Source organism: Colletotrichum chrysophilum (genome assembly GCF_026319265.1).
Source record: "Colletotrichum chrysophilum strain AFK26 chromosome Unknown scaffold_58, whole genome shotgun sequence".
NCBI classification, from domain to species: Eukaryota; Fungi; Ascomycota; class Sordariomycetes; order Glomerellales; family Glomerellaceae; genus Colletotrichum; species Colletotrichum chrysophilum.
This window is the reverse complement of record NW_026517345.1, coordinates 7,383-34,369: the sequence shown is the minus strand read 5'-3', so window position 1 is coordinate 34,369 and position 26,987 is coordinate 7,383. Positions and strand designations below refer to the sequence as shown.

Here is a 26,987-nt window from a genome sequence, read left to right as displayed (position 1 = left end):
CAAAGTATCCCGGTCACGGCCTTGGCCCCTTCAGGTCGTTAATCTCACCATTGATGGACAATCGTGGGAAGCGAAATGCGGTCCATCGATTCCACAGGGACCCCGGGTCGAACCATTGGAATCTTGTCTTCCAAAAGAGAGAATATCGACAAAAGAAGAGGCAATGTTTGCCAGCGCTTGAACCACCAGTTCCCCGATGGCAGACAAGTTCAGTCACAGTTCCTTTGTTCGTCGCTGCATAATTTGACAGCTGCAAACTATTGGCTTGAGGATTGATGGTGCAGTCGCACGTCCCCTGTCTCAATATGTTTGTCGGTTGAGGCGCTCTGGCGTGGCCTATGAAGCATGACACGCTCCTGAAGGAACTGTGCGTCCAATTTTGTTTTCTCGGGGACGTTGTGTTTGACACCATTTCCCTGTTTCTCCAAAGCTGAAGGCCCTCTGGCAACCTGGGATGCCCTCGGTTGCGCTTGGTGTCCAGCTCGTGATGGAGGTGTACACGGACGCCAAGTCAGCCGAATACATCATCAAGCATGGAAGGGCCATCTTGGAGGGTGGAGGTTGGCTTCGCCGCTTGCGTGCAGCCCCCGAGTGCCAACGACCATGTCGGCACAAGGTCAATCCCACTCTGCGCTTCCAAATGCTTTTGCCAAAGTGGGTGAAGCCAAGCTGTCATCACCTTGCGGTGCCCCAGTTGACGGCGATCTATCTGAGCTGGTCGCTTTCCCAGCACTATTGGGATGCGATTTGCAGGCTTTGGGGCCTTATTGATGAAAAGCTCAATATCGAAATCTTGATCGTGGAGTCTTCAGGGCAGATATGGGACGGATCGTCACAAACCTCGTCCGACTCTTCAAGGTGCGATGACGGCAGCCAAAGGGGTCTGTGAACCGTGGGACGCACTGCCGTGATGTCCGTGTGCGTCCAAAGACGAATGGCCTCCTGTCGATAATGGCGCTTAACCCAATGTAGCCGCCGGTTTCTCGACCAAAAAGGAGGCTTGTTCGCAAAGATCCGACGACATGGACCGCCCACATGGAAACGCTGGACGAAGCCAGTCAGCGACCATCACAAAAGCAATTGTGAGCCCCAAGAACAAGAACGGAATACAATCCGTTTGCTTTTGTCGTTTCGTTGCCCCTCCCACTCAACCCCAAACAAAACACTTTGGAGGGAAGGTGACGATACGCCACGAGTCATGGGGAGCTGCACTGTTGGACTGCCTCCATCGCCAACGGCGCGCCGCCAGCACAATGGATGGTCGATCGGGAACTTGCTTTTCCGCCCCCATCATCCTTAGCACAAACTGGCAAACAGCCCTCTTGAGATGGTGGCTACGGTTAGAATTGCTTTTGGTGGGTACGGGCGAAGTCCGCTGTTTCTCGCGGTTGAGTTTCGTGGGCGATTGTAATTACTCCCAAGTCCTGAGCAAGCATCTCAGCCACGCCGTCGTCTCCCAGGCTATTTTCGCAACAGCAACAAAGTCAGTGGCTTCTCAAGTGGGCGGTGGGCACGTAAGTGATCCAATGGTCTAGCCCCCGTTCAGAGAGACATTCCAGAATACGTGGAGCAGTCGTAAGGCCCAGGTGGTCGACTGGGTTCCGGGGGCGTTCGTGACCACCTACTGTGGATTGCCCCCCGTCTCTTTCGCAATGGTGCTGGGTTCGGAAAGGGCGGGATCGCAGTGCGAGACGGGAAAGCCATACCCAGGTAAGGCATCGAGCGACAAGCTGAGCTGGCGAGAGATGAGCAGGGCGGGTCGTCGGTCTTCGTGCGTAACGATGCCAACAACCCTGTGGCTCTGCTGAGCAGAGCGTTTGCGTAGGCACCATACCACGCTGTGCTGCCACCAGTCCTTGGCTGCTAAGGCTCTCTCGGTTCAACATCAGCATCGTCTCTCCCAAGAAGGGTGGATCACCCGAGGTTGGCAAGTTGGCTGTCCCGCATCAGGCCGTTTCAAAAGACAGGTCGCCCACTACGTCCGATGCAGGGTCAGAACAGGCTGACAGGTCACTATTCCGCTGGGGAACTCTGAGACAGAGCCAGGACGGAAGCGGATAGCGAGACCATTCTTCGCCGCTCGGGGGAGCATTGCCCTAACGGCTAAAGCCTAGCAGAGGTCCCTGACAATTATGCCCTTGGTGATTGTTGAGGAAACAAGGCTAACAATGGTCTGGTTGTCGAGCAATGGGGCGCGGCCAGCCGACCGGCCGGTGGTGAAGCTATTGCCAACAAGTGCAGGGACTATGGCACCGGCGCGGGAAAAGTCTGCAAATCCGAGCTGAAGATGGCATTGAGTGCTGAATTCCCGGAGGACAAAACCCCCCAAAGCGCTCCTTTCCAAGAACCAAGGTCGACCGACAATGGTGAATGATGGCTGTGAGCCCGGGGTTGTAGTGAATGGCGTCGCTGATCATCCCCGATGAGACGGTGGAAGACTGCCATCTCCCATATGAGGCAAAGACTCCCCCACACTTCTTCAGGGGCCCCAGCGATTGCCTGCAGAGATCATTCATTGGAAACCTTGCAGAGCATTCACGAGCTTCAGTTGACGGCCAGGGTCAAGTTTCGTACGTTGCCCCCCCTGCTGGGACGCCGCTGTCAGATTGATTAAAGAGACATATGGCAGTGATTGCGAGTGCTGTATCTGTATCGTGGTGGCCCTCATTCTTGCACAGGCCGAGGAGAGTCAAGCTCGCGTTGTCTTGAGTCGTTCGGGTTGTGGCTCCCTGGATACTTCCGTTCCGCGTCTTGCCCGTCCGTCCCATGTGGCTTCGTTGTCCGTTCCACGGGTCAAGATTGCAACCTATGCGTCGTCGTCTTTCTGAGAAACCCAACTCATAATTCAGGGGTGTATGTGTCTGTCCGCCGACGACCCCTGCCTTAGCTCCGGGTGTCGTTGAGCGCGGCGGGAGCAACTAAGAAAGTTGAGTGCCAGGCCGAGGACTGACCACTGAGGGCGACGTTGGCAGGTCGGTCTTTGCAGTAAAATGGGTGTTCGCGGGCTGTCCGACCTGCTCTTTTGCATTCCCACCGTCTCGTGTGGCTTGCAGGGATTAGGTGCGGTGGACGGCTAAGATCCATGCAGAATCTGGACGGCTTCCCACCCTAATCACCTGCAAGTCAGGCAGTCCCCAGCAAGGAAGGGAGGTGTGAGCAGGCCAGAGTGGATGACTTTAGAGTAGAGGGTGCGGTATGTAAGGTTCAGGTGGCCATCGCGGCCGGCACGTCAAAGTGCTTGTAGGCCACTTTTCCAGTCGTTCCCCCCCATATCATAGTCGCTATCCCCTCCAGCAGCCGGCACATGCTCCTGGATGAAAGGGCCTGCTTGCTTGCTTCTTGGATCCTTCCTCCCTCTTTCACTCCAAGGTTTATGCTGATGTTCGACACGTGGAGGAGAGGATTGTACGGATAACGAACGGAGTGCGAGAGACTGTCTGGACCGGACCGAGCTGGAAATTGAGCCAGTGGAGACGCAAACGGGAGTTTGGCTGATTCTACCCCCCCTTTGGTGCTTCGTATGACGGCCGTCGCCTCATTTCATTTCGTCGCTGTCGGAGGAAGCATCTGTCGGGAGAATTTGCTCTCAGCTGTGCAACCGATATTGTTTTTCCTGTCAACGACGTCGTACGGGGGCCGAATCGCAATCTGCAGCGCCGACACCTCTGAACTTTCACAAACGAGCAACGCAACGGATGGAGTTTTCTGGCTGGCTGGACCTAGAGAACCGCATGCATCGATAGCCGCGGTTGTCAACCTGCTTTGACAAGGTAGTTCCCTTTTGCAAAGACGGGCTCTCCCATATGAATTCCCTGGGCCACCCACGCATGAGCAGAACTTTTTCTCCATGCGCCGCGCGCTTCCTCTCATGCTTCCAAAGCTGAGCTGAGCTGACCAACTGGACAGAGCTCCCCTCGCCCCATCTAGCTCGTCAAGATGGGCCGATCAAAATTCACATTTCCTGTTCCGGGGAGGAAACAGAAGCCGCCCTTCGGACCGATCGTATCAGGGCCGATGTCGAAAGCCCAGAAAATCCTGGGAACCGCCGAGATCAACATCGACGCACCGCGGCAATGGGATAACGCATCGAATTCCGGAATCAGCGTTTCCGTATCTGAGAGCACCGCAACGTATCATCCAACCGAGAGAGGTCGCCATAATGAAGAGGAGGCTTTCAGCGGGAATCATCGCAGAAATATGCAATGGGAACAGGAGTCTGAGATTGTACCGGCGTATCTGACGAATCGGTTTTCGCAATTGAACACAGATGCTGGCCCAAGAGAGTTCACCGAGACATCGAGCCTCACCCGCCGAGGATCCAGCTCGACGATTACTTCATGGTACGACAAGTCGAAAATGCCTTTGTCAATATCTCAGCAAACTTCCTCGTCAGCGATGGCCAAAGGACTGCCCCAAAAAGCGAACGAGCTGCTGGATATTGAAGGACAAAACTCGGTGGCGCCACTGGCGCTATCAAACTCGAAGCCGAAGAAGAAGCCAAGCAGACTGGATCTGGGGCCATTGCTGTCCCGGCACAAACACCACAGCCTGAGCCTCAAGAGTCGTGACAGCAACCGAGGGAGTCCAGTGCTCGGGCCAGACCATGTTACCAAGTCCCCATCTCTTGCCTCCCTCACCTCCCCAAAATCAACACCACCGCCCATTCAGCAGCGGACGGAGAAGAAGCTGGTAAGACGGAGCACATACGAGCGTATGGTTGAGAACTTGTCATCAGGTCGCCCAAGAACGGGGTCAAGTAGCCGACGAGGCGCCAACGATATTAGCACACTGCCCAATCTGTACGAGCATTATGAGCAGATGTCGTTTGACCAGGTGCTGGGCCACGATGGGCCTCTCGCAAAATCGGATCAGACCATGACCAGAAATGGTCCCACACAACTGAGATCACCACCCACAACAGACCAGAGGCAGAGTGTCATGAGACCCGGAGTTCGCCCGCACCAGGCTCCGCCACCACAGGTTGCTCACGTCGTTGCGCCGAGTGTCCCAAACCCGCCCATCCCACAGATGACAATGGCAGATCGCGATTGCGCATCCAGCGTTTCGAGCCGCTATACCAAGACGTCCAAAGCGTCAAAACGAACCAGCCGGAGTATTGGTGGATCGGATTTGATGGAGAAGAGCGTGCTCTCGTTGTCGTCCGACTCTGAAGATGACTTCTTCCCTGACTCCATCTCGAAATCCACTGGCGAATCTCAGAGCAGTGATGCTGGTAGTCTGGCTCCCTCATCGCTGAAGTCGTTCCGATCTCGCGACGCGCCCTCTCTTTCTCACAGCTCCAGAAAGTCTGTCAAGCACGCAAGTTTTGCTCCGACCAATACGTATCTCACTATACCCGCCAAATCGCCTCCATCCAAGGCCCCAAGCCCCAGTGCGCGAATGAGCTCTCTTCCGCCCACACGATACCAGCCGCCAGCGCCTTCCAATCGCTCATCGTTGTACTCTACGAAGTCAACATCGACGACGAACTCCGGCAGCGATCGACAAGGCCCTCGGTCAGTTTACAGCTCTCAAGAGTCACGAGGCGCCGCTGCCATGCCTGCCAAGCAGCCTCTTCCAAAGCCCGAAAGAGTGGTCGAAACACCGCAGCGTATGCTGTCAACAAAGTCATCAACACATTCTGTCGACCAGCCGACTCCTCCACTAAGTCCCACGTCCGTAGAGACTTTCAGCACGTCGACTGAATCTATCGATGCTCAAGGTGGATCGGATTCGAGATTTATGGCCGTAACTCGGCAAGAAGAGATGCTCCTTGCTGCTCTTCGCATGAAGCGAGCACGTATGCGCGAATCAGTCCTCGCAGAATACGAGGACGAGGCGCAATATGGTACGCAGTACCACCACCAACGTAACTCATCGCAGAACACCATCAAGGAAATGCAATGGCCCGAGCCTCCTCAGACTCTGCGTCATCAGACTTCCACCACGTCCAGCAGCACGATCAAGGCGGGCTCGCATACACCGTCCGAAGGGCGTCCGGGGTCATTGGCCGGCGGACGAAACCACAGTCGAAGTAACTCTCGACACCTCGATTTGCCGCTTTCCTCGTCACGAAACGGATCCCTGCCGTCGTCACGGGCAAGCAGCTTAAGGAGGTCCAGAGTGGCCCAGGAGATGCCGCAGTCAGAGGCGAAGCATGAGCGAATTCTGCTGTACCTGGACCGACCTGTCGGCAACGTCAACTCGATGGATTTTGCCGAACCGAGCCCAGACCTGAGTGACTTCATGGATTTTGACAACGGTAGTGAAGAGGAGGAGGAACCGTCAATGTTTCGGCCACGCCTTCAGGGGTTTGGCGTGCCAAACAAGGGGCGAGGACGTATGCTGAGGACGAGCGAGCGGGGACGTCACGACTCTTCCCCTTTGAGACCTCGCAACCTCGCAGAAGTTCCGGGGCAGATCCACGTGGTTGAGTCTGAGAGCGATCTCGAGCCGATGGCCGGGATCCCGAGACCAGACTCTCCTGTCTCACCCGAAGGGACGCTTCCCCTGCCGAACCATGGGCTGTCGAAGAAGAAGGCCGTTCGGCTGAGTGCCGTCGGCAACGCTGGTGGTGTCGAAGCCGGCTGGTGGGGAGATGATGGTTGATGGCTGAAACGAGGGAACAGAAGCTTGCCGCACATGGTTCGGATAATCTCTTCTTGATACCCTGCACATGACTAATTTTCTTTGTTAATGATCGATCTTGTACAAATCTTGGACTGGATACAGGAGGCGTGGTGTTTCTGGTTTGGAGCGGGAAAGGGTAATCCTCATTCGGAATGAAGCGGGAGGATGTTTGCATGAGCCATCGTCTGTTTTTTTGCGTGCTTTATTCTTTCCCCTTACTTGCTCCGCAAACGGAGCCGAAGGCATAACGCTTGAGTCGTTTCGTTGACCTGTAATATTATTACAAGACATGCTTGATGGCGGCATAATGTTTTTGGATGGAACAAATGACGGACGTTGAAGTCGAAGGGAAAGGAGGTTAAGGAAAGTTCAGAGAGACTTTTGGGAAGGTGCCTTAGACTCCCACCATCCTTCCATATATACCAACAATCCATTACATTATGAACATTTCCTTCCGGCAATTGTCCAATCGCCACCTGACAACAGTCAAGCCTTCTCTGCTGTGCTCAGTTTTATGTGCCCTTCATTGTCGTATTACCCATTGGCCCACGAGACAATAGCATCACACCCCTGCATTGCCACACATTTGAGAAAGTGAACCACAAGCAAACTTGAATTCATGCTTTGCGAGGGCATTTCCCGCCCGTCACTGAATTGAGTGAGATAAAGTACTAGTACATATTGTCACATCCGGTGGTTTTCCCCGTTTAGTGATCCATCAACGCCGGCTCCATCCTCCATAATCATTTCTGTCCAGCTGCCTCATCAAAGGTATCAAGTACAGTGTCCTTCAGATCCTTATCCTCGTTGCCCTCAGACTCTTGCGACTCGTGGTTGACGACCTGCTTCGCCATTGTCCTGGCCTGCGCCTCACCAACCTTGCCGTAAACACTGAGACCGGTGGCAATCATGCCGCCGATGTCACCCACGTTGCCAGGAACAACAACAGCCGTGCTCTCCTTGGCCAACTTGGCAAAGGCGTCCACGTACTTCTCAGCGACGGACAAGCTTACGGCGCCCTTGGCCGCATCCTCGCCATCAGCAATGCTCTTTGCAATAGCATCGATACCAGCTGCCGTGGCCTTGGCCTTCATGAGGATGGCCTCGGCCTCACCGGACGCCCTGTTGATCTGCTCGGAGCGCATGGCCTCGGAAGCGAGAATCACACTCTGCTTCTTACCCTCGGCGATGTTGATAGCGGACTGGCGCTGACCTTCGGAGTCCAGAATCTCGGCTCGCTTCGATCGCTCAGCAGTGACCTGTCGGTGCATGGCTTCAACGACGCCAGCCGGTGCGTGGATGTCACGAATCTCGTATCGCAGACATGTGACGCCCCAAGCCTGAGCTGCCTCGTTAATGGCTTGGGTGATGTTGGTGTTGAGAGCTGCGCGCTCCTTGAGGACGTGGTCGAGGGTCAGTTGACCGATCTCGGATCGCATTGTGGTCTGCGCCAGCTGGGAGATGGCGTATTCGGCATCTTCGACCCCATAACTGCCAGACAGTCAGATCAGTAAGGGTGTCTCTGAAGAAAGGAGTCGAGACGTATGGGAAGTAGCGTACCTGGCCTTGTAGGCGTCAAAGACGCGCGTGTAGAGAACACCGTCCAGCTCAAGGGTGACGTTGTCGGCGGTGATGGCGCTTTGGCTGGGTATTTCGATGGCGATTTCCTTCAGTGACTTGACATAGGAAATGCGATCGATGAAGGGAACGAGAATAGCCAGACCGGGTTCGAGGATGCGGTTGAACTTTCCCATGCGCTCGACGATCCATGCCGTCTGCTGAGGGACGAAGCGGATGACGGTGTTTGCGGGGAGGGAAGGCTTCTGGAAGTAGGATGGAGGAATGCTGGAACCGATGCCGAAGCTCGAGGGGAGCAGACTCTTGGTGCTCGTCTGAAAGCTGCGCGACTGCGCGAATGCCCGCCGCAGAGGCGGGGAGAGGACCGCCTTGGTTACCGCCGAAGCCATCTTTGCTGCTGCAGCATTGGCCTAAGGTCGAATTGGACTGCGTGGATCACAAATGGAGGTTGCAAGCTCCGGGGGGGCCAGCTCTCTCATCAGCTAAGGTAAGCACCGTGGGCCGTGGGTCGTTGGTCGGCGCTGCGGAAACAAGACGAGAAAAAAAAAAAAAAAAAGACCACTGCATTCCATTGATGACGGAGGCGGCAGCTGCCTGCCGACATTTAGCCGGCGGAAGGGGCCGAGGCCCGCCAGAGAGGTGGGTGTGATGCTCCCGTCCACGCAAACGCTCAAGTGCGAGCGACTCAGGACGTGATTCAAGGAATGGCTTCCCGGAATGAAGTATGCAACCTTCTGCTACGCCAATGCACAGGGAATATGCCACGACAGTACCAGAAGGATGGGTTAGTTTCTTCGTCAACTATGGCAGCCTGCTCCAATGCATGGATTTACACTTGCAGCAGAATTCGCTGCCAGACGTACATGCTTCGATAAGTCTACATAGTTCCATCACTCTGACATCGCATGTAATAAGCTGGCTTGCCTGACCGACCAGGTGTGAAAGGCGTCAAGCAACGAGGGTTCCAGTACAAGCGCCAGACGGGCGGTAAAGGACCAATGACAAGTGGCGCCTTGCATCAACGCAAGTCAGGCCATGCGAATTTCAGGGCGATTTCACTTGGGATGAAAACACAAGGTAGATATGGCAAGATGGTAAAGGCACGTGTGTCCGGTCCTTCAGCCCCTAAACTTACCTGGAATTCACCGGCACATTCATATCAGTACGGCAGTAACACCTCGTCTGCCGTTGCTCTCTGAGCAAAACAAATCGAAAGCAAGGATTGAGTCTTGAGGAAAAAGTCGTCATCATTGAGCCATACTACCCATGCCATGTGTATCGAGAATCAGCCTACCCAGCCCATCCGTACCTTCTTTCGCGCACTCCAGAAATCATAAAATCGGGCTACTGGTATACGGAGCCTTCGGGAGGCTGAGGGATCTTCTTGTTGGCAGGAGCAGCCATGTATCTGGAACTGTGTCAGTAATGCCTCGGAGATTTCCACACCCTGTGTGCAGACGCACCTTCTGAGCTCGATCAGGATGGTCTCCATAGTGTTGTCTCTCTTCCAGCCGGCAAGGCAAGGCAACTGCTTGGGGTCGACGACGCCATTGCGAGGGTTCACGCAAGGCAGGTTGACCTGGCTAACAAACTGTATCGTGGGAGGCTCATCGGGGTAGTTAGGACCGCAGTGCATCTTGAGGGAGTAGATTCGGTTCTCGTGGACGCTCTGTCGAAGGGTTGTCAGACGCTGTCTTGTATGCGACGGGGTTTCAGGGGTTTACTAACGTGAGGGGGCCCCAGAATGGTGCCGTTCCAGTCGGACATGAGAAGGTCCTCGGCATCATTAAGACCGTAGGAGCAAGCCTCTGCAAGTTGGGGGGTCAGTCAGAATGCGCGGGGCAACTGGGAACGATCACACGGATTGCAAGTACCTGCTCCGAGACCCTTCTCGCCCTTCTCGAGCTCCTCGAGGAGTCTAAAGTTGCGCGGGACCTTTGCGCCCATGATTGCTGGTGTACAGATGTCGTGGGGAGGACGGTTGGTGTAGGATGAAAAAGAACGTAGAGTACGATGGCCTTGATGGAGGGGTTACAAAGTGGGAGGGAGACACTGGACCTGAAATGCACTGGATGGAGCGAGCGTGAGAGAGGCCCGGCCTTACCTAACTGTCGGGTAGGTAGACCCGCAAGCGGTGTCTGGCTGTCGTATTCACACTGGACCGACCTTCTTAGCGGCCTAGCTGAGAGACACAGCAGCGCCTGTACCTGAAGGGCACCAATGCTGCTGGCAAACAGCGCCTGAGGTCAGCTTACCTTAGTTGCCGGACGCACGAGCCAACGCGGGGCACTGGTAAGGCGGTGAGCGTCGTGCCGTTTCTGCCAAGGCCGTGAGAAGAGTGGGTACCTTCAATGCGGGTTGACGGCCTTAGTCATCATTCAAGGTGGACAGCTCACCTCAATCGGGAGCTCTGGATGGACACCGAACATCGCAGTGAGATAGCTCCCTTGGCCTTTTCAGGAGAGGTTGCACGCTCTCTTTCCTCAACACTTCATTAAACAGCAGACAGATTGTCATTTTCAGACTCGCCCGTCGTTCAAGTCTCATTTGGCGCATTCTCTCGATAATGGACTGCCCCTGGGGCCACTCGTGACAGAATGACGACCCAGCTCCTAGCTACGGAGCTAACGAACCTCATCCAAGAAAGCAAACGGAAGCACAATGACCTCCGACAAGTACATGACCCCGAACAAGACATGGCCGATGTGCAATGCTGATTTGTAACCATAAGGCTGCTGAAAAGTCACTCGATGAGTTGAAAAGCCTCAAGGGAGCCAACGAAGCTCAAGCTGCCAACGGTACTTTTCGCTGCCCTACGCGCGGCTTATGATTGTCCGTCGTGGCTGACCTTTGCCCACAGAACTCGCGCAGCGCCCCAACTTTGTTAACCCATTCATAATTGCATGTGGCACCAAAAATGCAAAGTTTACCGGAATCGCCATCGTCTGCCTCCAGAGGCTCATCGTCGCCCGCGCGCTTCCCAGGGGGAAGTTGAACCAGGTCCTCGAAGCCTTGAGAGAGGCCACCTCTGCAGGTCTCGATGTTCAACTCAAAATTCTCCAGGCCCTGCCTTCTCTCTTGCAAAACTATGCCACCGACCTCAAGGGCGACCTTCTCATCACTGCCTTGAACATTTGCTTCATTCTGCAGACCAGCAAGAATGCCATCGTCAACAACACATCGGCTGCCACTCTCCAGCAGTTGGTCGTCTCTGTTTTCGACAAGGTGGTTACCGAAGATAAAGCTGCGACTCCAGGAAGTCCCGCCGGAGAGGCCCCGACTGGCGATGGCGTGGTTGAGCTACGCGCAGCCGCCTTGGATGCCCACAGGGTAGGTTATTTGCTTCCACGACAACAGTTGGTCTTGCTGATCACCTCATAGATATTCAACGACCTCTGTCTCATGACTGAAAACCAACGTCCGGAGTACTTGAGATTCTCCGGCCTTCCTCAGACGTTTGGTCTAGAGCTGATAGAGTCGGTCCTAACCAACCACGCCGCAGTCTTTTCAACCCACAAAGAGCAGGCACACATCCTCCAGATCCGCGTAATGCCCTTCATTATCAGCGCTCTTAAAGGCAGACCAAATTTTGCCACATCTGTCCGCCTTGTTCGGATTCTTTACACACTATTGCGAAGACATATCAACATTCTCCCGGCAGCCAGTGGCGACGCCTTGGACATTTTGACGCATCTACTCGACCAGGACACCGCCGTGTGGAAGCGGGCCCTCTGCCTAGAGGTCTTTAGGGGCATTTTCGCCGAACACGCCCTTATCAGACGGATCTTTGTCAACTACGATGCCAAGGAAGGCGAGAAAAACATTGTCAAACACTTGACAGCGACGTTTGTGAGGCTCAGCACCGAGAAGCCATCTGTTATTGGATTGGGTCACCAGTCAACCATACCTGTGGCGAACCCCTATGCTAGCATCGCATCATCGACCGACCAGGCCATGTTGGAAGCCAGTGGCGTCACTGGTATCATCAGCGGATCTGTTGGTTCGGATGGTTCTAATATCGGAATCAGCACGCAGTGGAGCAATGTCAGAGTTCCGTGCATTGACCAACTGGACAAGACCGAGGCACCGTCTATCCCAGAGTCCTACATCTACAGTCTAACATTGTCCTGCATCTCATCGCTTTCTGAGGGCCTCGCAAAGTTCATTCTTCCCCTGACAGTACCCGGAGAAAGCCGAAGTCGCAAGAGAGGTGGAAAGCAGGAAGCAGGGCGCGACTCCCCGGCACCATCACAGGAGGATGCTGAAGGCCAACGCGGTGCATTGGAACGATCAGCCTCCTTCAAGAAGAATCCGGTTCCAATCAACCCACTTGTCTTGGAGGATCATCCGTTGCACAATGAGGTGAAGATCTGTGCAGCCATCATTGATGAATGCTGGCCAGCGATTCTTGCCACTTGCTCAACCTTCCTCTACGCTGCCATGGACTCCGAGTACTACCACAGTCTCGTCAGAGCGTTCCAAAAGTTCGCTCATGTAGCCGGACTGCTTCAGCTGTCGACTCCGAGAGATGCTTTTTTGACAACGCTTGGAAAGGCCGCCGTCCCTCCAAATGTCTTCACAGCATGCCTCAATGCCGGGACAGCTCGACCCACAACACCCACGCCAACTAACGAAGCTCCTAGCAGCATTTTCAGTAATGCTCGAGGGCTGCTTAGCGTTGACAGCTTAGCGACGCAGTCCACGCCGATCACCGAAAAAGGACGGCAGCAAAGCGTCGATGGAAGCCAGATGACTCTTAACACTCGAAACCTCCTTTGCTTGAGAGCCCTCTTGAACCTCGGAATCGCCCTCGGTCCGACCCTGGGCCCATCCTGGCGTATCATACTCGAGACCTTGCAGCAAGCTGATTTCGTTCTCTTTTCCACGAGTAAGACTCCTGGACGAACGCCTCTCGCCACGAAAGGGACAGATCATCAGGCAGAGGGCGAAGCAAGCGCTCTGTTGTCGAACTTTGCCTCTGAAGTAAGAGCTGTGGAGACAGCTGCCTCAAGACTTATTGAAAGCACGATTGACTTCCCCAATGATGCTTTTGGAGAGGTCGTGACGGCGATCTGTAACCTCCTAGAGAGAGCAAACGAAGAGAAGCAAAACGCCGAGACCGCAAGTCAGCCACAGTCTCCGCAATCCGGCAGTATAAAACCCCCGGGCCAACATCGCCGAGTGCTCAGCGTTTCTACGACTGCCGCCGCCGGACCAAACCAAGAAGACCACTTCGCCCTCGCCAAGCTAGGTGATATTGCCACAATCAACATTGACCGTCTCCTATCGTACCCACCTGATGTGTCAGGATGGACGCCGCTGACATCCGAGCTCATCCACATTCTTAACGCGTCTGCAATGAATGCCTCCGTAAGACTGCGCGCTGCAGATATTCTGGTTAGACTGGCTCTCGAGTCGGCTAATGTAGCGGCTACCATGGAACGCGATCAATGTGGGAAAGTGCAGCTTCTCCTCCTAGAGGCACTGCGAGACGCCCTCATGCCTTTGCAGCGGGATGACAGGGAGGTGACTGTGGCTAGCCATGGAACGGATGTCGAAATCCACAAGGTGGTGCTCGAAGGCTTGAAGAACCTGCTCGAAAATTGCGGCGAAACTCTTGTCAGCGGCTGGGAGATCGCCTTTGAAATCATCGGTTCCATCTTCATCGACAAGAAGTTCGCCCCTGGTGAGCGCCGGGGTTCTCAAACGGTTGTTCTCATGACACGATCAGCGAAGCTTGTCAGATCTTCGTTCAATTCTCTTCAACTTATCTGTTCTGACTTCCTAGCGTCCCTGCCCAATTCCTGCTTTCTCATACTTGTTGATACCCTATACAAATTCTGCTCGCAAGATGACGATCTCAACATTGCCCTTACGGTAGAGTAGTCCACGTCCTAACCTTTTTGACACTCAGCTAACAACTTGCAGACCGTAACGTTTTTCTGGGTACTCTCCGACTTCCTCTCTGGCAAGACGGAATCCCTGCCAATCACCGCCGATCTGATGCAGGGCTCGAGTATTTCGGATCTAGCTGCGCTTGCCGCAAACTCTGAGCACACGGCATCGGATGCTGCCCTGTGGATGCTTCTGCTCCTCAGGCTCACGACCGTCACTGCCGATGAGAGGCTTGAGCTTCGAAACAGCGCAATTCAGACACTGCTCAGGATCTTTGACGCGTACGGCGACAAGCTCAGCCCTGAGGCCTGGTCCATCTGCGTCAAGTCCGTGGTTTTCAAACTTCTGTCTTCGATCGAAGACGAGCTCCAGGCTGCTGCCAGTGAAAACTCAGCACACCGCGACCGTAAGGAATGGCACGAGACCGCGGTGGTGGTCTTGAACGGCATATCCGAACTCCTGGCCACATACATGGAGCCTCTCTCGACTCATTCCTCCTTCAACGGCCTCTGGCAGGAACTTCTGGGCCACTTCACAACTTTGCTCGACTTCAAGGTTCTCAACATCAACACGGCCACCTACAAGGCTCTTGGGAAGGCCATCAAGTTCGAGGAAGAACCGGGCAGGCCGATCTTTGACACGGATACGGTCAATGCCGCGTGGGAAATGTGGTCCCGGGGAACACCAACCTCCCTCGACGAGGACGATGGAAAGAAGGCTGACAACCAGAACTGCTTGATAGCCTACGTCGCCGCCTTCCATGACGTCTATCAGCTGGTCCAGCAGGACCTGACGGTTGACCGAGTGCGCCAGATGCTCACCCTCTTCCGCGAGGCCCTGCAACAAGCCACTGTCGGAGCCTATGTCAACGACGTTGAGTACGTCACGCCACTACAGAACCAGGTCCTCGAAGCCATCAAGATGGTCCGAGCAGACCTCGCCGGCGTGCCCTCCGCAATGATCTCCCAGGTGGCAGAGTTCGTCCGCTTAGCATTCTCAGATGAAGCTCTCAAGTCCCACGGCTCCACGAGGAGAACCTACATCGCAATGTCCAAGGCTAGCATGGCGATTCTGCAGACCCTCATTCTGAAGAACGCTTCCGACGCGGATATCTACTCCAGCGAAGCCTTCTCCGCCGCCCTCTCGGCCCTCTCCAAGCCCGTCATCCTGAAATACGGCTTCCCGATCGTCACAAAGTCAGCACAACCATGGCGCCTGTCCACAAACACAATCATCGCCGTCCTGGAAGCCACACTCCCGCAGATCCGTAATCTCGAAGTGCCTCGCGAGACCCTGCAGTCCATCTGGCAGATGATTGTCGAAATCGCAGACGGCATCGTCAGCGCAGACACAAACGTCGCCCCGCCGTCCGCCGACCTCGCCGACGACGAGTCGTTCGACATCACGTCCTTCCACAAACTCCGCGAGCTCATCATCCCCTCCCTCGGCGCCGAGGCAATCCCAGACACAACCCGCAAAGCCTACGCCGAATCCCTCTTCCGCACCACAATCATCCACGCCCCCTCTCCAGCGGAAGCAGCCCTCCTCTCCACAAGCGACGGCACCGGCCTTGCATCCCTCTACACCAAACGCAACGGCCGCACCATCGATCCCGCGCCCACCCGCCGCCAGCGCATCGCCTACGTCTGCCTCGTCGAGCTCTTCTCCCTCGTCTCCGTCTACAGCGAAGACTCCGTCCGCATCGTCGTCCAGCCGCCCACGCCGGCCTTCCCGCCACCCCGCTCCGTGCTCTCCGAGGCGCCCCAGGCCCTGCACATCCGCATCGCCCGCACCGCCGCCCCCTTCCTCATCCTCCGCACCGCGCTCACCATCCGCGCCTACATCGCCGACCAGCCCCTCCGCGGCCGCATGCCGCAGCCACTCTCCCAGCGCAAGGAGCTCCTCCGCGTCCTCCGGCAGCTCGTCGACCTCACCTCCACCTCGGACGCGATCCCCGACACCCCCAACGTCGAGAGCGACGGGAGGAAGCACCTGCTGCGCCTGTACCCGCTCCTCGTCAGCGCGGTGCAGGTGGCAGGCGGCTCGGGCGACGAGGCGGTCCTGAAGCTGTGCACCGAAGCCCTCGAGGTCGTAGGCGGCGAACTCGGGCTTTAAGGAAACATTGATTTTACGTTTTGCTTTTCGTGTACATTCAAGCCTAGATGACTAGACAGACATGCAGCCGGCACCTGATTGTAGATTATTATTCTCGAGACACATAAAATGGATTCTTTTGCTCGTTCCAACCTTGACTGAGCGCCAAGCCTTCAACGTAGTGATGCTCACCGAATGAATCCGTATGACCTGATGCCAAAGTCATTACAGCTCGCTGGCTTCCTGTCGCTTGCTGCTCAATATTCTGTTCCAACTTCCTCAGTCAACGTCCAAAACATCAACTCACATGAAAAAGCAAGTCCTACGCGCCCCTTACCACTGCATACAACCAAACTTCCCTCCTCCCTCCTCCAAGCCAAGACAACCCGCATGCCGAGGCCATACCTGCATAAGTAATATCCGTCCTCACATCCACCAAACAAACAAACACCCACCCCTCAGACCCAAACATGCCGTGTCCCTCGGCTCACAGACGGTTCACACACCACCTCTAACCATTTAATCAACTTCATCATGCCTCGTTGACCATCTCACAGCCTTACAACCGTCCTCAAACACCCCAAACCATAAACACAAAACATACAAACACCACCCAACCCCAAAACCCCGGGCACAAATCACCCCATCCGCCCGTCTTTCCCCCGCATCCTCCGTATGCACAAATAGCATGCAGCCAACCACATGCGTCGGAATCCTGCAGCGTCTCAATTGGACAAGCCCTTTCTTCTCCGGATGCACAAATCAGGCAGCGGAATCCCACACGGCCAGACGGCCCGCAACGCCCTTTGCCCTCCGCAGGACTCCCACATCAGTTGGGGGTGCCAGCCACGCCGGGAAAGAAGCAAGGTCCACCAACCCGCATGCTTCCTTGATCTTACCCCGTCCTCGTGTCCGCACGAGGGATGGAGGGAGCCTGCCTGTGCCGGCAGTAGTGCAGTGTACCCGATACAATCCGGGGATAGGGTTTAGTGCTGTAGTCTCGGGGAGAAACACTGTGGAACAACTCCCAAGGAAAGCTTGGGGTGTATTGGCTTTGCATGGCGTGGTGTTGGCGATTTCAGCTCAGAGGCGTGGGATGGGAAGAGTAACAGGTCAATTGATTGAACGGCTACTTGAAACGAGAGTAGGTGGTAAGGCATGCGCTTCGCGGAGCCTCGTCTAGCTGAAAGACGAAGCCCTCGTCGCGATGTCTCTGGTATCATGATCAACCCCCAACAGCCCGAGCCCCCGACCGGTGCAGGGCTCTTATTACATCCACTACCAGGCTAACGAATCCAAGCGTGATTACAAATTGACACAAGAAAGAAGTCATTTTTTTGAATTTTCTGAGTAGCTCGCAGCAGAGGATATCTCAGGCAGCAGTCTTCTCGCTGTGCGCAGCGCGAAGGTTGATGTCCTCCTCGTGGTCGTTGGCATGGATCTCCTTCTCGACCTGGTGCAGGTCGACATGCGCAACAGCCGCGTCGCCGTCGAAGATCTTGGAGATCTCCTCGAGAGTTGGGCCCTTGGTCTCGACGTAGAAGAAGTAGACAAAGACGAGCTCGCAGAAGTCCCAGAGGGTGTAGAACAACATGAAGTTCCAGTGGTTGGGAAGGTCGTCCCACGCGATCTTGTTGGTTTGGCTAGGACGATATCAGTGGAGGACGCAGAATAGATTTTGGACGGTTCAACGTACTTGCCAATGGCCAAAATGGCCTGGACGGTAATATTCATGATCATCATACCCTTGGCGCGAAGATGGAAAGGCAGAACCTCGAGGGCGTAGGCGATCAGTAGACCGGAGAAGCCAATGTCGTAGAAGATGCCAAAGACCCAGATGAAGACCAGCTGAGCATATCCGGAACCCTGGTTGGTGCCGCCAGAGTTCTCGTAGACGGCACCGGTGATGGTCCAGCAGACGAAGGAGCCGACCATACCGCTGATGGCGACCAGGAATAGAGGACGGCGGCCAAAGTAGTCGACAGTCAAGGCGGCGCCGATGGAGCAGGAGAGATCAAGAATCGACTTGCCGGTGGAGATGGCGAGCTTCTGGTTCTGTTCTGTGATGCCGGCACCTTCGTAGATGGCGTCCATGTAGTTGGAGAAGAGAGCGTTGCCAGAGTACTGTGAGATGATACCCAGAGAGATAATGATGGCCAATCTCCATCGGTTGCCCTTGGTCTTGAGAAAGTCGACGTAGCTAGTCGTACGGTCGGCGTTCCTCTCCATCAAAATGGTCTCCTTCATCTCGCGGAATTCAAACTGAACAGTCGCGTTGTTGTAGTCACCACCTGCGTGGTGCTTCGCCAAGACGGCCAGGGCTTCCTCGGAGCGGTCCTTGTTGATGAGGTAACGAGGCGACTCTGGAACGAACCAGATGCCGATGAGTTGGATAACTGATGGAACGATTTGGATGAAAGTAATCGATCTCCAGCACCTTTTTATTCACTTGTTAGCATGTACAGATCAATGAAGATGGTTGTGTGAAGCTGATCAGTATTCAGGGGCTGGGTAAGTATGAATCCATAACATACCAGTCATTGTTGACGTATGAAGTTCCCCAGCCGATACTCGCGACGATCAGGGCACCCAAGTTCCACAAGCAGTTGTAAATGGCAGTGACTGGACCACGGTGTTGAGGGTGGCAGATCTCTGTAAGCAGGAGGGGAGATGACATCTGAGCCAGTGAGTTGCCGAAACCGAGGATAAATCGACCGCCAATGTACACTGGAATCGTGAGTTAGTGCCGTATTCATCGAAGATAGTGTGATTATGAGTTAACTCACTTCCCCAGCCGTTGCAGAAAGCAGTGATGCAACCACCGACAATCATAAAGATACAGCCGCTGATGATGGCTACCTTACGTCCAAAACCGTCGGCTACATAGGGAGTGATGAAGAAGGAGATGATGGAACCGATGTTGAACATGTTGATAAGGATTCCGAGCTTGTTGTTGTCGGAGACGCCATCGCCGAAGTAGTCCTTCCACCGCTGCATCTGCTGGGATGTGTTGACGAGCATACCATCGTAACCGGTGGTGGCCGAGGCGACCATGAGGAAGATTGTCGAGAAGTAGAGCTTGCGAAGGTGAGGCTCCTTCAGCCAGTAGACCTTTTCGAATCGCGGAGCCTCAGCTCGCGCGATCTCAACGTTGTCAGCAACCTGCTGAGAGGCGACGACCTTCTTCACCATGATGGCGGTATTCTTGGGTGCGTTCCAAAGAGCAGGAAAGAACTTGAAAGATGTTAGAGAAGGGTTGAAGTTGATTGACCGACTCGCGGGTGAGGAAAGAGAGCGGAAGTGATCGTGAAGGAGGGCAGGGTCACAAACTTATGTCTTTCCCATCTCCAACTACGCCCTGAGCACCCATGCGGGAGCAGCACTTTTTTCTTTTCACCCGCGTTGCTGACCCCGGAGCTGCCTTACTCACCCCATTGGAACATGTGCACCCCCCATGAAGGGGAAGTCTGGGGGAGGGCGGGGATGACCAGAACAGGGGTTCGCGGCGGCCGGCACGAATTGGCGACATGCGGGTAAAAATGGGCAGAGTGATGGGACATTTTCTTCCCCAGGAGACACCGAGCTCGGAGCGATTCTAGTTCTCGTGCGTGGTGGGCGGGCGTGTTGCCCCTTCTCCGTCTAGCCCTTCGGGAAAGGCCATGCAAATGGCAGATCTCTCATGAGATAGGTCCAGACATGCAGCCGGCGGATTGGTGGGTGCGGCACAGAAGCATACCCTCCAGGTCCGGAACGGACGCCGACAAGGATTTGGCTCCCCTGCATCCTTGATTCGTGGGTTGAGCCTTTTCATGTTGGAAAAAAAGTGCCCAATGTACCATCTATGTGGCACGGAAGCTGGTAGCTTGCATCCCAGCATGCGGAATGGTCATTTGAGAAGTTTCGTCTCCGCTCCATTTCTGTGGAAATGCGACCTTCTCGCACCGACTTCAACGGCGCCCTGGGACTATCTTGTGGCCGGTGCCGTGGCTTGTAGAATGTTGTCAGCTTGTGCTTTGGCATAGGCAGCTTCCTGATCCAAATCGGAGCACCTTAGATTTGTGTTCTCTAAGGACATATTCGAACGCGGCCCTCATGAAGAGCCTGAGTTGTTGTTGGTGCCGCATCTCCGGTCCGCCGGCTCATCCTTCGAGGCTAGGCAACAACTCTGTCGTGCTATCCAACTATGTCTTTGTAAATTGAAAATAGAAGTCTGCTATGCTTCTTGCCCTGTACGTCGCCCGGCAGACCGGTAGTGACACCGCTGCAGTGTAGCGTCGCGCGTCAGTAGGTCTAGCGCATCATCAGGTGTTGGCCAATGAGTATTTGACCTTGATCAAACAGGTTGAACATCATGAGATCCGTGACTACTAGTCATTTCTCAATCTTTGGCGAGTGCGACCACTGGCCTAGACTAAGGCGAGAAGGCTGGGATGAACGCATGGCCATGCTGCAGGATGCCTGACAACCTAACATGAGTAAGCTTCTACCAAGATATGTGCCGTTGAGGACCAAGCGAACTTATGCATGAAAAGAATGAGGAGCTAGCGTACCAGATGATTGTCCAACAGCCCTGCCTGGCCTCTGGCGAAGTGCGGTTTAGGTGTCAAGCTGATCTGGGGAGCATGTGGCTTCACGAGTAGGCCCGTCCGGGAGAAAAGGCCGGGAAAAGGCAAAGACATTTAACCATGTAAACTCCATTGGTTGGGACGTCATGGAGGGATCGATTGTTGGAAGCGAGAGTGTGTCGAGACGGCGTGGGATAGAGTTGGGGTCCTTTGGTTCGAAACGTGGAGCCTGGGGAAGAGCTCCAAGACAGCTGCGTGCTGCATTATGCTCGTTGGTGGACTTCGGTTACGAGAGACCAGCTGTGGCAGTCGATGAAGCGGGTGAAAGTCGAGATGGTGGTGGGCTAAGCTTAATGACTGGATTCGCCTGGGTCCGGCCATGCGGGTGGGAGGCGCATGGCGCTTTAGCGAGACTGCTAGAAATCCGGACCCTTGACCGACCAGTCACCTCGTCAACGGCTTTTCTCTCCTCAAGTCAGTTTCGATGTGAGCAGCGACAAGGTAAGTTGTTGGCGAAGCCTTCTCGACTTAGGCCATGGAGCAATTTTCGGTACCGAACGTGAGTATGGTTGATGGTACGATCGATAGTTAGCACGACGCTATGAATGGAAATGAGAGGGCGAAGATGTGCTGCAACCTTCCGAGGCTTGCGGTGTGGTTGGTTTCCTAAGCGCCTTTCGATTCTGTGGGTTGAAGTCCGACTTGATTCAGCTCACTTAGCTTTTCCCTTTGCCGCCGATCCACCCCGAAATGGCTTCATGAATCATTGACCCATCTAGGTAACAGTTCACCTTGGATCTTTGCACCATGTTTCCAATACTTTCCAGTAACAGTGCCGCCTCCTTGGTGCCACATCACCGGACCCCAGATGCATTCCGACACGAGACAGAGGATGCCGTGACAAACTCCAGACCAGTGCCGTCCAGCCACGCGAAATCATCTGAGCCAGATTTGATATGGAACGACTGAGTCGGTCAATAGAGCGCCTCTTCGGAATACAGGCCCGACAATGCTCTCCCGTCTGACAGGTGCTCTAGCCCCGATCTAGGCTAGCCTGGCCAGGGTCGTGATGTGCCTGAGACGCCTGAAAACCATCTCGTTGCTTCAGCTCCTCGTGAGATTCAGGCTGGAGCCGAGAATCGAGTTGTGTGTGGCATCTTTGACCAATGTTCTGCCCACCGGCTGTGTTCCGTCATCACGATAGCTCATGGGGGACCCCGAGAACTTCGCGTTTGTTGAATGTTTAGGCATTTATGCCTTCACAGCAAAATTCGCGAAGACGGGAGAATGGTGGCTCGGACCAGCGCAAAGAAGCCCGTCCTGATCTCCGTATCCGCCGTATGTTTATGGACAGTTCATAACTGACCAACCGGGGAAGATCAAGTTCCTTCATGTTCTGCACACCAAGCTCGATAATCTGGCCCAACTGGGCGTTGCTCGCATATCCATCGTGATTGGCATTAATTGCTTGACACACGCAAGCACTCCCCAGCGCTGGGCCAAGTCGGTGCGATCCCCATGGGGAAAATCTGGGGAATCCCGCGTCGACACATCGTTCCATCGAATCATCGCCAGTGCCGGCTTGCCACTTAAAGCGCGATGGCGCCTTATGACCCCACCGAGAATGGCAGTGGACAGGGCATGACCCAACTCATCCAAATCTGGGGTAGAAGAAACGTGGACCCGTGGGCCCGCTGAATTGAGGTGGACGGAGGCCCCGGGGAGAAACGTCTTTTTGGACTGGCCGCGTTAGTGCGAACTGACGAGTCCCTGGGAGGAATAGACTCAACCCGACATCCAGGGAGGCCTTGCTGGATGGCAAACGGCACCCTGCCTTCCTTTCGTTGCCCTCGATGAGCCCTAGATTTCAAATATCCGCTTCCCTTGGGATGATGGCGTGTAAGTGGCTAATTAGCCGATGGAGGCATCGTTTTTACGCCGGGCGACGATAGCCATCCTTTCGGGCGGTCCCAGATCTGAGGGACTGGCGGGGAGCCGGGTAAAGTCGAGGTGTGGTACACCCCGAAGCCTGATGACCCCTTGAAATCTGCGTAAACAAAAGGGGCGGCGCGATAAGATGCCAGTGTCGAGGACTTCGTCCCAAGTTGATATCGGGGGCTGAAGTTTGCATGGTGTGCCGTGGTGATGATGGACCAAAGGATGCAGTGCATCGAAGGCGGCCAGACTGACACGAGAAAAGAAGGCACGATTGGAAGGAGCAGACCAAAGATCGATCAATGGCTGCCTCTTTGCCTTGGCGGCCTGTGCAAAAAGGTCCGACCTGATGTAAAAGAGGCTGTGGCACGGAAGGCACCACGGCACGTCTTTCCTTCTCCCTCCTTAATCCTCATCGCCAAGAGCTCAGCAGGCGCTGCCGAAGTGCAAAACTGCCTGGCCCAAGACGACGCGACTGGCCCTCTTCTCCTTCTTCTAGCTTGTCTGTCGACTTCCTTCGTTACAGCATACCTCTCTCACCTACCCCAGGAAGGGTTAATCGTATGCGAGTCCGTCTTGACACAACAGTCGGTATCGATTCCAAGCTATCTAGCTATCTACGTGCAATTTTTGGTATCTCGTTTACAATCGAAGGATTCGGTGCCTGCTGACCGGCGAACAAAGCAAAACTGTTCCGGTGATCCGAAAAACCATACGCCAACTGGGCCTTCCAGCCTCCCAAATGTTATCCACGGCCGATTTCCAGTCATCCGTCCGTATAGACCGTCTGCCATATTCACACATGTATCCATCCGAATCTTTCCATGTTCCTAAAAGCCCAACCCTGTTCAGAACGTTGATCCCAAGAAAAACGGGTTCTCTAACTTGATCAACAAAAATAAAAGACATTCCGTCTAAGCTCCGTCGACTTCCATGTCTTCGACGACAGACTCCTCGTACGGCTCGTAAGGCGTATCTTGCGAAGCTGGGCCAGAGACGACTTCCAACTCGTTGTTGGTGATGCTCTGCAAGGCCTTCTTGAACTTCTCGAGCTCGCCTCTCAGCCGCTCCCTCTTTCTGGCGGTGGCATCGTCCTCTTCCATCAAACGCGAGAAGACGGTTCCATCGTTGGCCCCTACTAGACCAAGTTGCCCCTCCAAGAAGAAGTCGAGCTGCTGGATGATCTTGGGCATCATACGAGACGTGACCGAGAGAGACACCGTGTCGGCGAAGCGAAGAGCAGAGAGTATGTAGTAGCCGCGAACATAAGCTGCGACCTTCAGTTCCTTATCGAAGGTATCCGCGCCCATCTTCGCGAGCTCGCTGGCATGCTTCTTCTCCTCCTGGGAACGCTGGTCAGGCGTCATCTCATCCCAGTCGTGGAATTTGGTAGCCTCTCCAGAGAACGCCTGCCAGCGCATAACATGGCGATAGCGTGTAAGCACTCGGAGCTCGGAGCGCTCGTACTCCTCAAAGGCCTTCTTGTTTACTGTGAAAAGTTGGAAAGTCTCCATGGCGTAAATGTCGTTGAGGAACTCCAGAGCCTCTGCACGGCGTTCCTCGAGGAACTGGGCCATGAGGTTCTTGGACTCCTTGAAGATCAGGCGTCTCTTCAACGATCCGAAAGCTTGGTCCAATGCGTAGTTAACGATGCTTTGCAGTCGGGTCATTGTCTCCTGCAGAAAGGTTGCCATAGGCTGATTCCAAGCCTTCACGGCCTGTTTGCACAAATCCTCGTAAACCTCATCGGGGACAATGCTGGGCCTGCCAGCTTTGGTCTTGGCTCTGATATCCTCGCTGATTTGGCGGAGAGTACGGAAGCCAGCACCACATCTGGCATACTGCTGGAACGCAGGGGCAAGCTGAGAAGGGGGGATGGGTCGTCGACGGGAGGGTGTCGACGGCGTAGAACCGCCGTCTTCAGTTTTGATAGCGGCGGAGAATGAACCACCGCCATTGACGCTGGGGCGAGGTCTCTTGGCGCTCGCATTGCCCTGTCCGTTGGCTCCGCGCTTCCTGTTGCTAGGTGTGACAGTGCTCGTCGAATCGTCCTCGTCGTCCGAGATCTCCAAGATAGGGACATCAGACTGATCTTTCAAGATGAACTTAGGCTTCATCTGCAAGACACAGTCCCGAAAAGCCTCAGATAGGCCTCCGTAGTTAGAAGAGAATTCTCTGCCGCGAAGAGTCTCCTTGACAATGCTCGAAAAGTTCATCAAACTCTTACGGACTTCTAGCTCGACGTTGCTAGGCAGTTCGGGAAGTGTGCTGAGCTCCGCTTCGATCTCGCGCACGCGAGTCACGACCTTCTGCTTGATCGATGGGAGGCTGTGCCGTGTTAGCATTGAAGTCGGAGCAGGGTAGAAAGATTGCTACTTACTTCTTGGCAAACTCCTTGCCCAACTTCTCAGAGAGGGCTGTCTTGAGCTTCTCAACACCGCATCTGTCGCGGAAGGGGTGAAACTCCTCAGGCCAACGTTCACTAGAGCCATTTTGAAAGTAAGCCTCTTCCCACTGCTGCTGCTCATCAAGCTTGCGGTCGGATGGGCGCGAAGTGATGAAGAATTCGTGGCCAATTCTGTGGCGCTCTCCGCTCAACATGGATAGCCATTGGGCGTAGTTGCCCTCGGGGAGTAGGTCCGCCTTAGTCATCACACCAATGGTGCGTTGCTGGGCTCTGAGATCGCGAATGATTGAGAGAGTAGACGAGGTCTCGGGATCCACGTTCATTGGGACGGCCCAGATGATGAGGGCGCCTTCATGAGAGATGTACTCACGAGCCAAATTCTCTACGACAGAGACGAGATACTCTTCCTCCTCCCGTGCTGAGTTGCGGAAGATGCCCGGCATGTCGTAGAAAGAGAGATCGGGCAGGTCGGGACCCTTGATCTCGAGGGCTACTGTGTTGGGGCTGAACTTGGCAGCCGTTCTCTCCGCCTCCTCGTCCAGCAGACGTTGCTTGGTGATTGCGCCGGTGCCGGGAATATAGAGTTCGTGGTTCTGGTCATGGTTGAGGATGGCGATCTGGGCCCATCGGAGGACTGTGTCAATGTCGGATTGATCGTAAATAGTCATGAACTCCTTCACAACGCGAGGTTGCTTGACCCAAGGCGGGAAGGGGTTCTGAGAGGTGACGTCGGCCTTGGTAATCTCGTAGTCACCAGGGGGGCAGAAAGCGTAATCCTGTTGGAGTGATACACGGCACGACCACTCGGGACCGCCACGATCCATGGCCATGCTACGAGAAACGCGAATGTGGATAGGGCAGCGAGTGCAGACTCCGTCACTGCGAGGAAGGTTGAGACCAGCAAGTCCGGACATTAAGCTGCTCTTGCCAGCGGACTGGTCACCAACTAAGACGAGTTGGGGGAGAGCGACATCGTGAGAAACACCAATCTGCTGGAGTTCACCAAGAGTGTCATTGAAGACCTTGAGCTTTGCGCCAATGTCGCGGAAGGAGCCATCGAAGAACGAGGAGTCCATCTGGGTGCCTCCCAAAGGGCTTGCCATCTCGCGGTTCCTCACTTGCATCAGGACGGGTTCACTATCATCCACAGTGGGGTTCGTCATGGCAGTACGGACGGACCGGGTCGCCAAGCTCATAGGCGGTTTATTGGAGGGGGGAGCTGTGAAATGTCAGCATCTGAAAATAACGAAAGACGTTGTGAGGTAGATGGCTTACGAGCGTTGGATCTGGGAAACACTTGGGATGCATCCGCTGCTGATGAGTAGGTGCTCGGAGGAGCCTGGCTTCTCTGCTGCTGAACGGGAGATCCGCTCAAAGTGGCAGTCGGCGACACCGATGCATGGAATCCCGGCTCTGCCTTGATACCTCTCTTTGACTTCGTCATGTTGGGCGAAGCTTAAGTGAGATATGTGTGTCGAGAAGTGTTGGTGGTGATGAAGGTGGGTATGAGAAGAAATTAGGAGAAGGTGCGACTGAGAGAGGTGGGAGATTTTCAAAAGAGTGAAGAGAAGGTGGAAGAACGTGTAGGTCTAAACAGGCAACGACGAAAAAGAGGAGAGAAAGGGCGTGAGGCAAGGCAGACGGTTAAACGGTAGTTGCAACCTGAAGCTCAAGAAGCTGGAGGAAGGAGCTCGGGGAGCAGAGCTTTAAGAGCTCTTTCCTCGTCTGCGTCGGCCAGAGCAACGTGAGGTCCCACGCTCCAGTGATGCTCATTAAAGTGCTTGTGAGCGTTAGGCGTGACTTTGAAAGTGGTGTTGCTTAGTCGTCACTTTCTCATCAGAAACGGTCGAAAACAAATAAAAACTCCTCAAGCAGTATCTCAA

At 54.7% G+C, this 26,987-nt stretch overlaps 6 protein-coding genes across 6 annotated transcripts; 2 read left to right on the top strand and 4 right to left on the bottom strand.

Moving 5' to 3' along the window:
- Window positions 1-4,395: 4,395 nt before the first annotated feature.
- On the top strand, window positions 4,396-6,609 carry COL26b_007243 (uncharacterized protein; the record flags this gene model as incomplete). Its single annotated transcript, XM_053180041.1, has 1 exon — window positions 4,396-6,609. The coding sequence occupies one exon, from the start codon at window positions 4,396-4,398 to the stop codon at window positions 6,607-6,609; it is 2,214 nt and encodes a 737-aa protein (XP_053035961.1).
- A 764-nt stretch (window positions 6,610-7,373) lies between these two features.
- On the bottom strand, window positions 7,374-8,597 carry COL26b_007242 (uncharacterized protein; the record flags this gene model as incomplete). Its single annotated transcript, XM_053180040.1, has 2 exons — window positions 7,374-8,121; window positions 8,191-8,597. The coding sequence occupies 2 exons, from the start codon at window positions 8,595-8,597 to the stop codon at window positions 7,374-7,376; spliced, it is 1,155 nt and encodes a 384-aa protein (XP_053035960.1).
- A 955-nt stretch (window positions 8,598-9,552) lies between these two features.
- Window positions 9,553-10,155, bottom strand: SPM2 (Ubiquitin-conjugating enzyme spm2; the record flags this gene model as incomplete). Its single annotated transcript, XM_053180039.1, has 4 exons — window positions 9,553-9,616; window positions 9,672-9,877; window positions 9,937-10,016; window positions 10,083-10,155. The coding sequence occupies 4 exons, from the start codon at window positions 10,153-10,155 to the stop codon at window positions 9,553-9,555; spliced, it is 423 nt and encodes a 140-aa protein (XP_053035959.1).
- A 763-nt stretch (window positions 10,156-10,918) lies between these two features.
- On the top strand, window positions 10,919-16,218 carry COL26b_007240 (uncharacterized protein; the record flags this gene model as incomplete). Its single annotated transcript, XM_053180038.1, has 4 exons — window positions 10,919-11,006; window positions 11,069-11,538; window positions 11,590-14,085; window positions 14,137-16,218. 4 exons carry the CDS (start codon window positions 10,919-10,921, stop codon window positions 16,216-16,218), a joined length of 5,136 nt encoding a protein of 1,711 aa, XP_053035958.1.
- A 1,351-nt stretch (window positions 16,219-17,569) lies between these two features.
- On the bottom strand, window positions 17,570-19,389 carry COL26b_007239 (uncharacterized protein; the record flags this gene model as incomplete). Its single annotated transcript, XM_053180037.1, has 4 exons — window positions 17,570-17,840; window positions 17,894-18,634; window positions 18,732-18,924; window positions 18,984-19,389. The coding sequence occupies 4 exons, from the start codon at window positions 19,387-19,389 to the stop codon at window positions 17,570-17,572; spliced, it is 1,611 nt and encodes a 536-aa protein (XP_053035957.1).
- A 4,222-nt stretch (window positions 19,390-23,611) lies between these two features.
- On the bottom strand, window positions 23,612-26,548 carry COL26b_007238 (uncharacterized protein; the record flags this gene model as incomplete). Its single annotated transcript, XM_053180036.1, has 3 exons — window positions 23,612-25,025; window positions 25,078-26,323; window positions 26,380-26,548. The coding sequence occupies 3 exons, from the start codon at window positions 26,546-26,548 to the stop codon at window positions 23,612-23,614; spliced, it is 2,829 nt and encodes a 942-aa protein (XP_053035956.1).
- Between the last annotated feature and the right edge of the window lie 439 nt (window positions 26,549-26,987).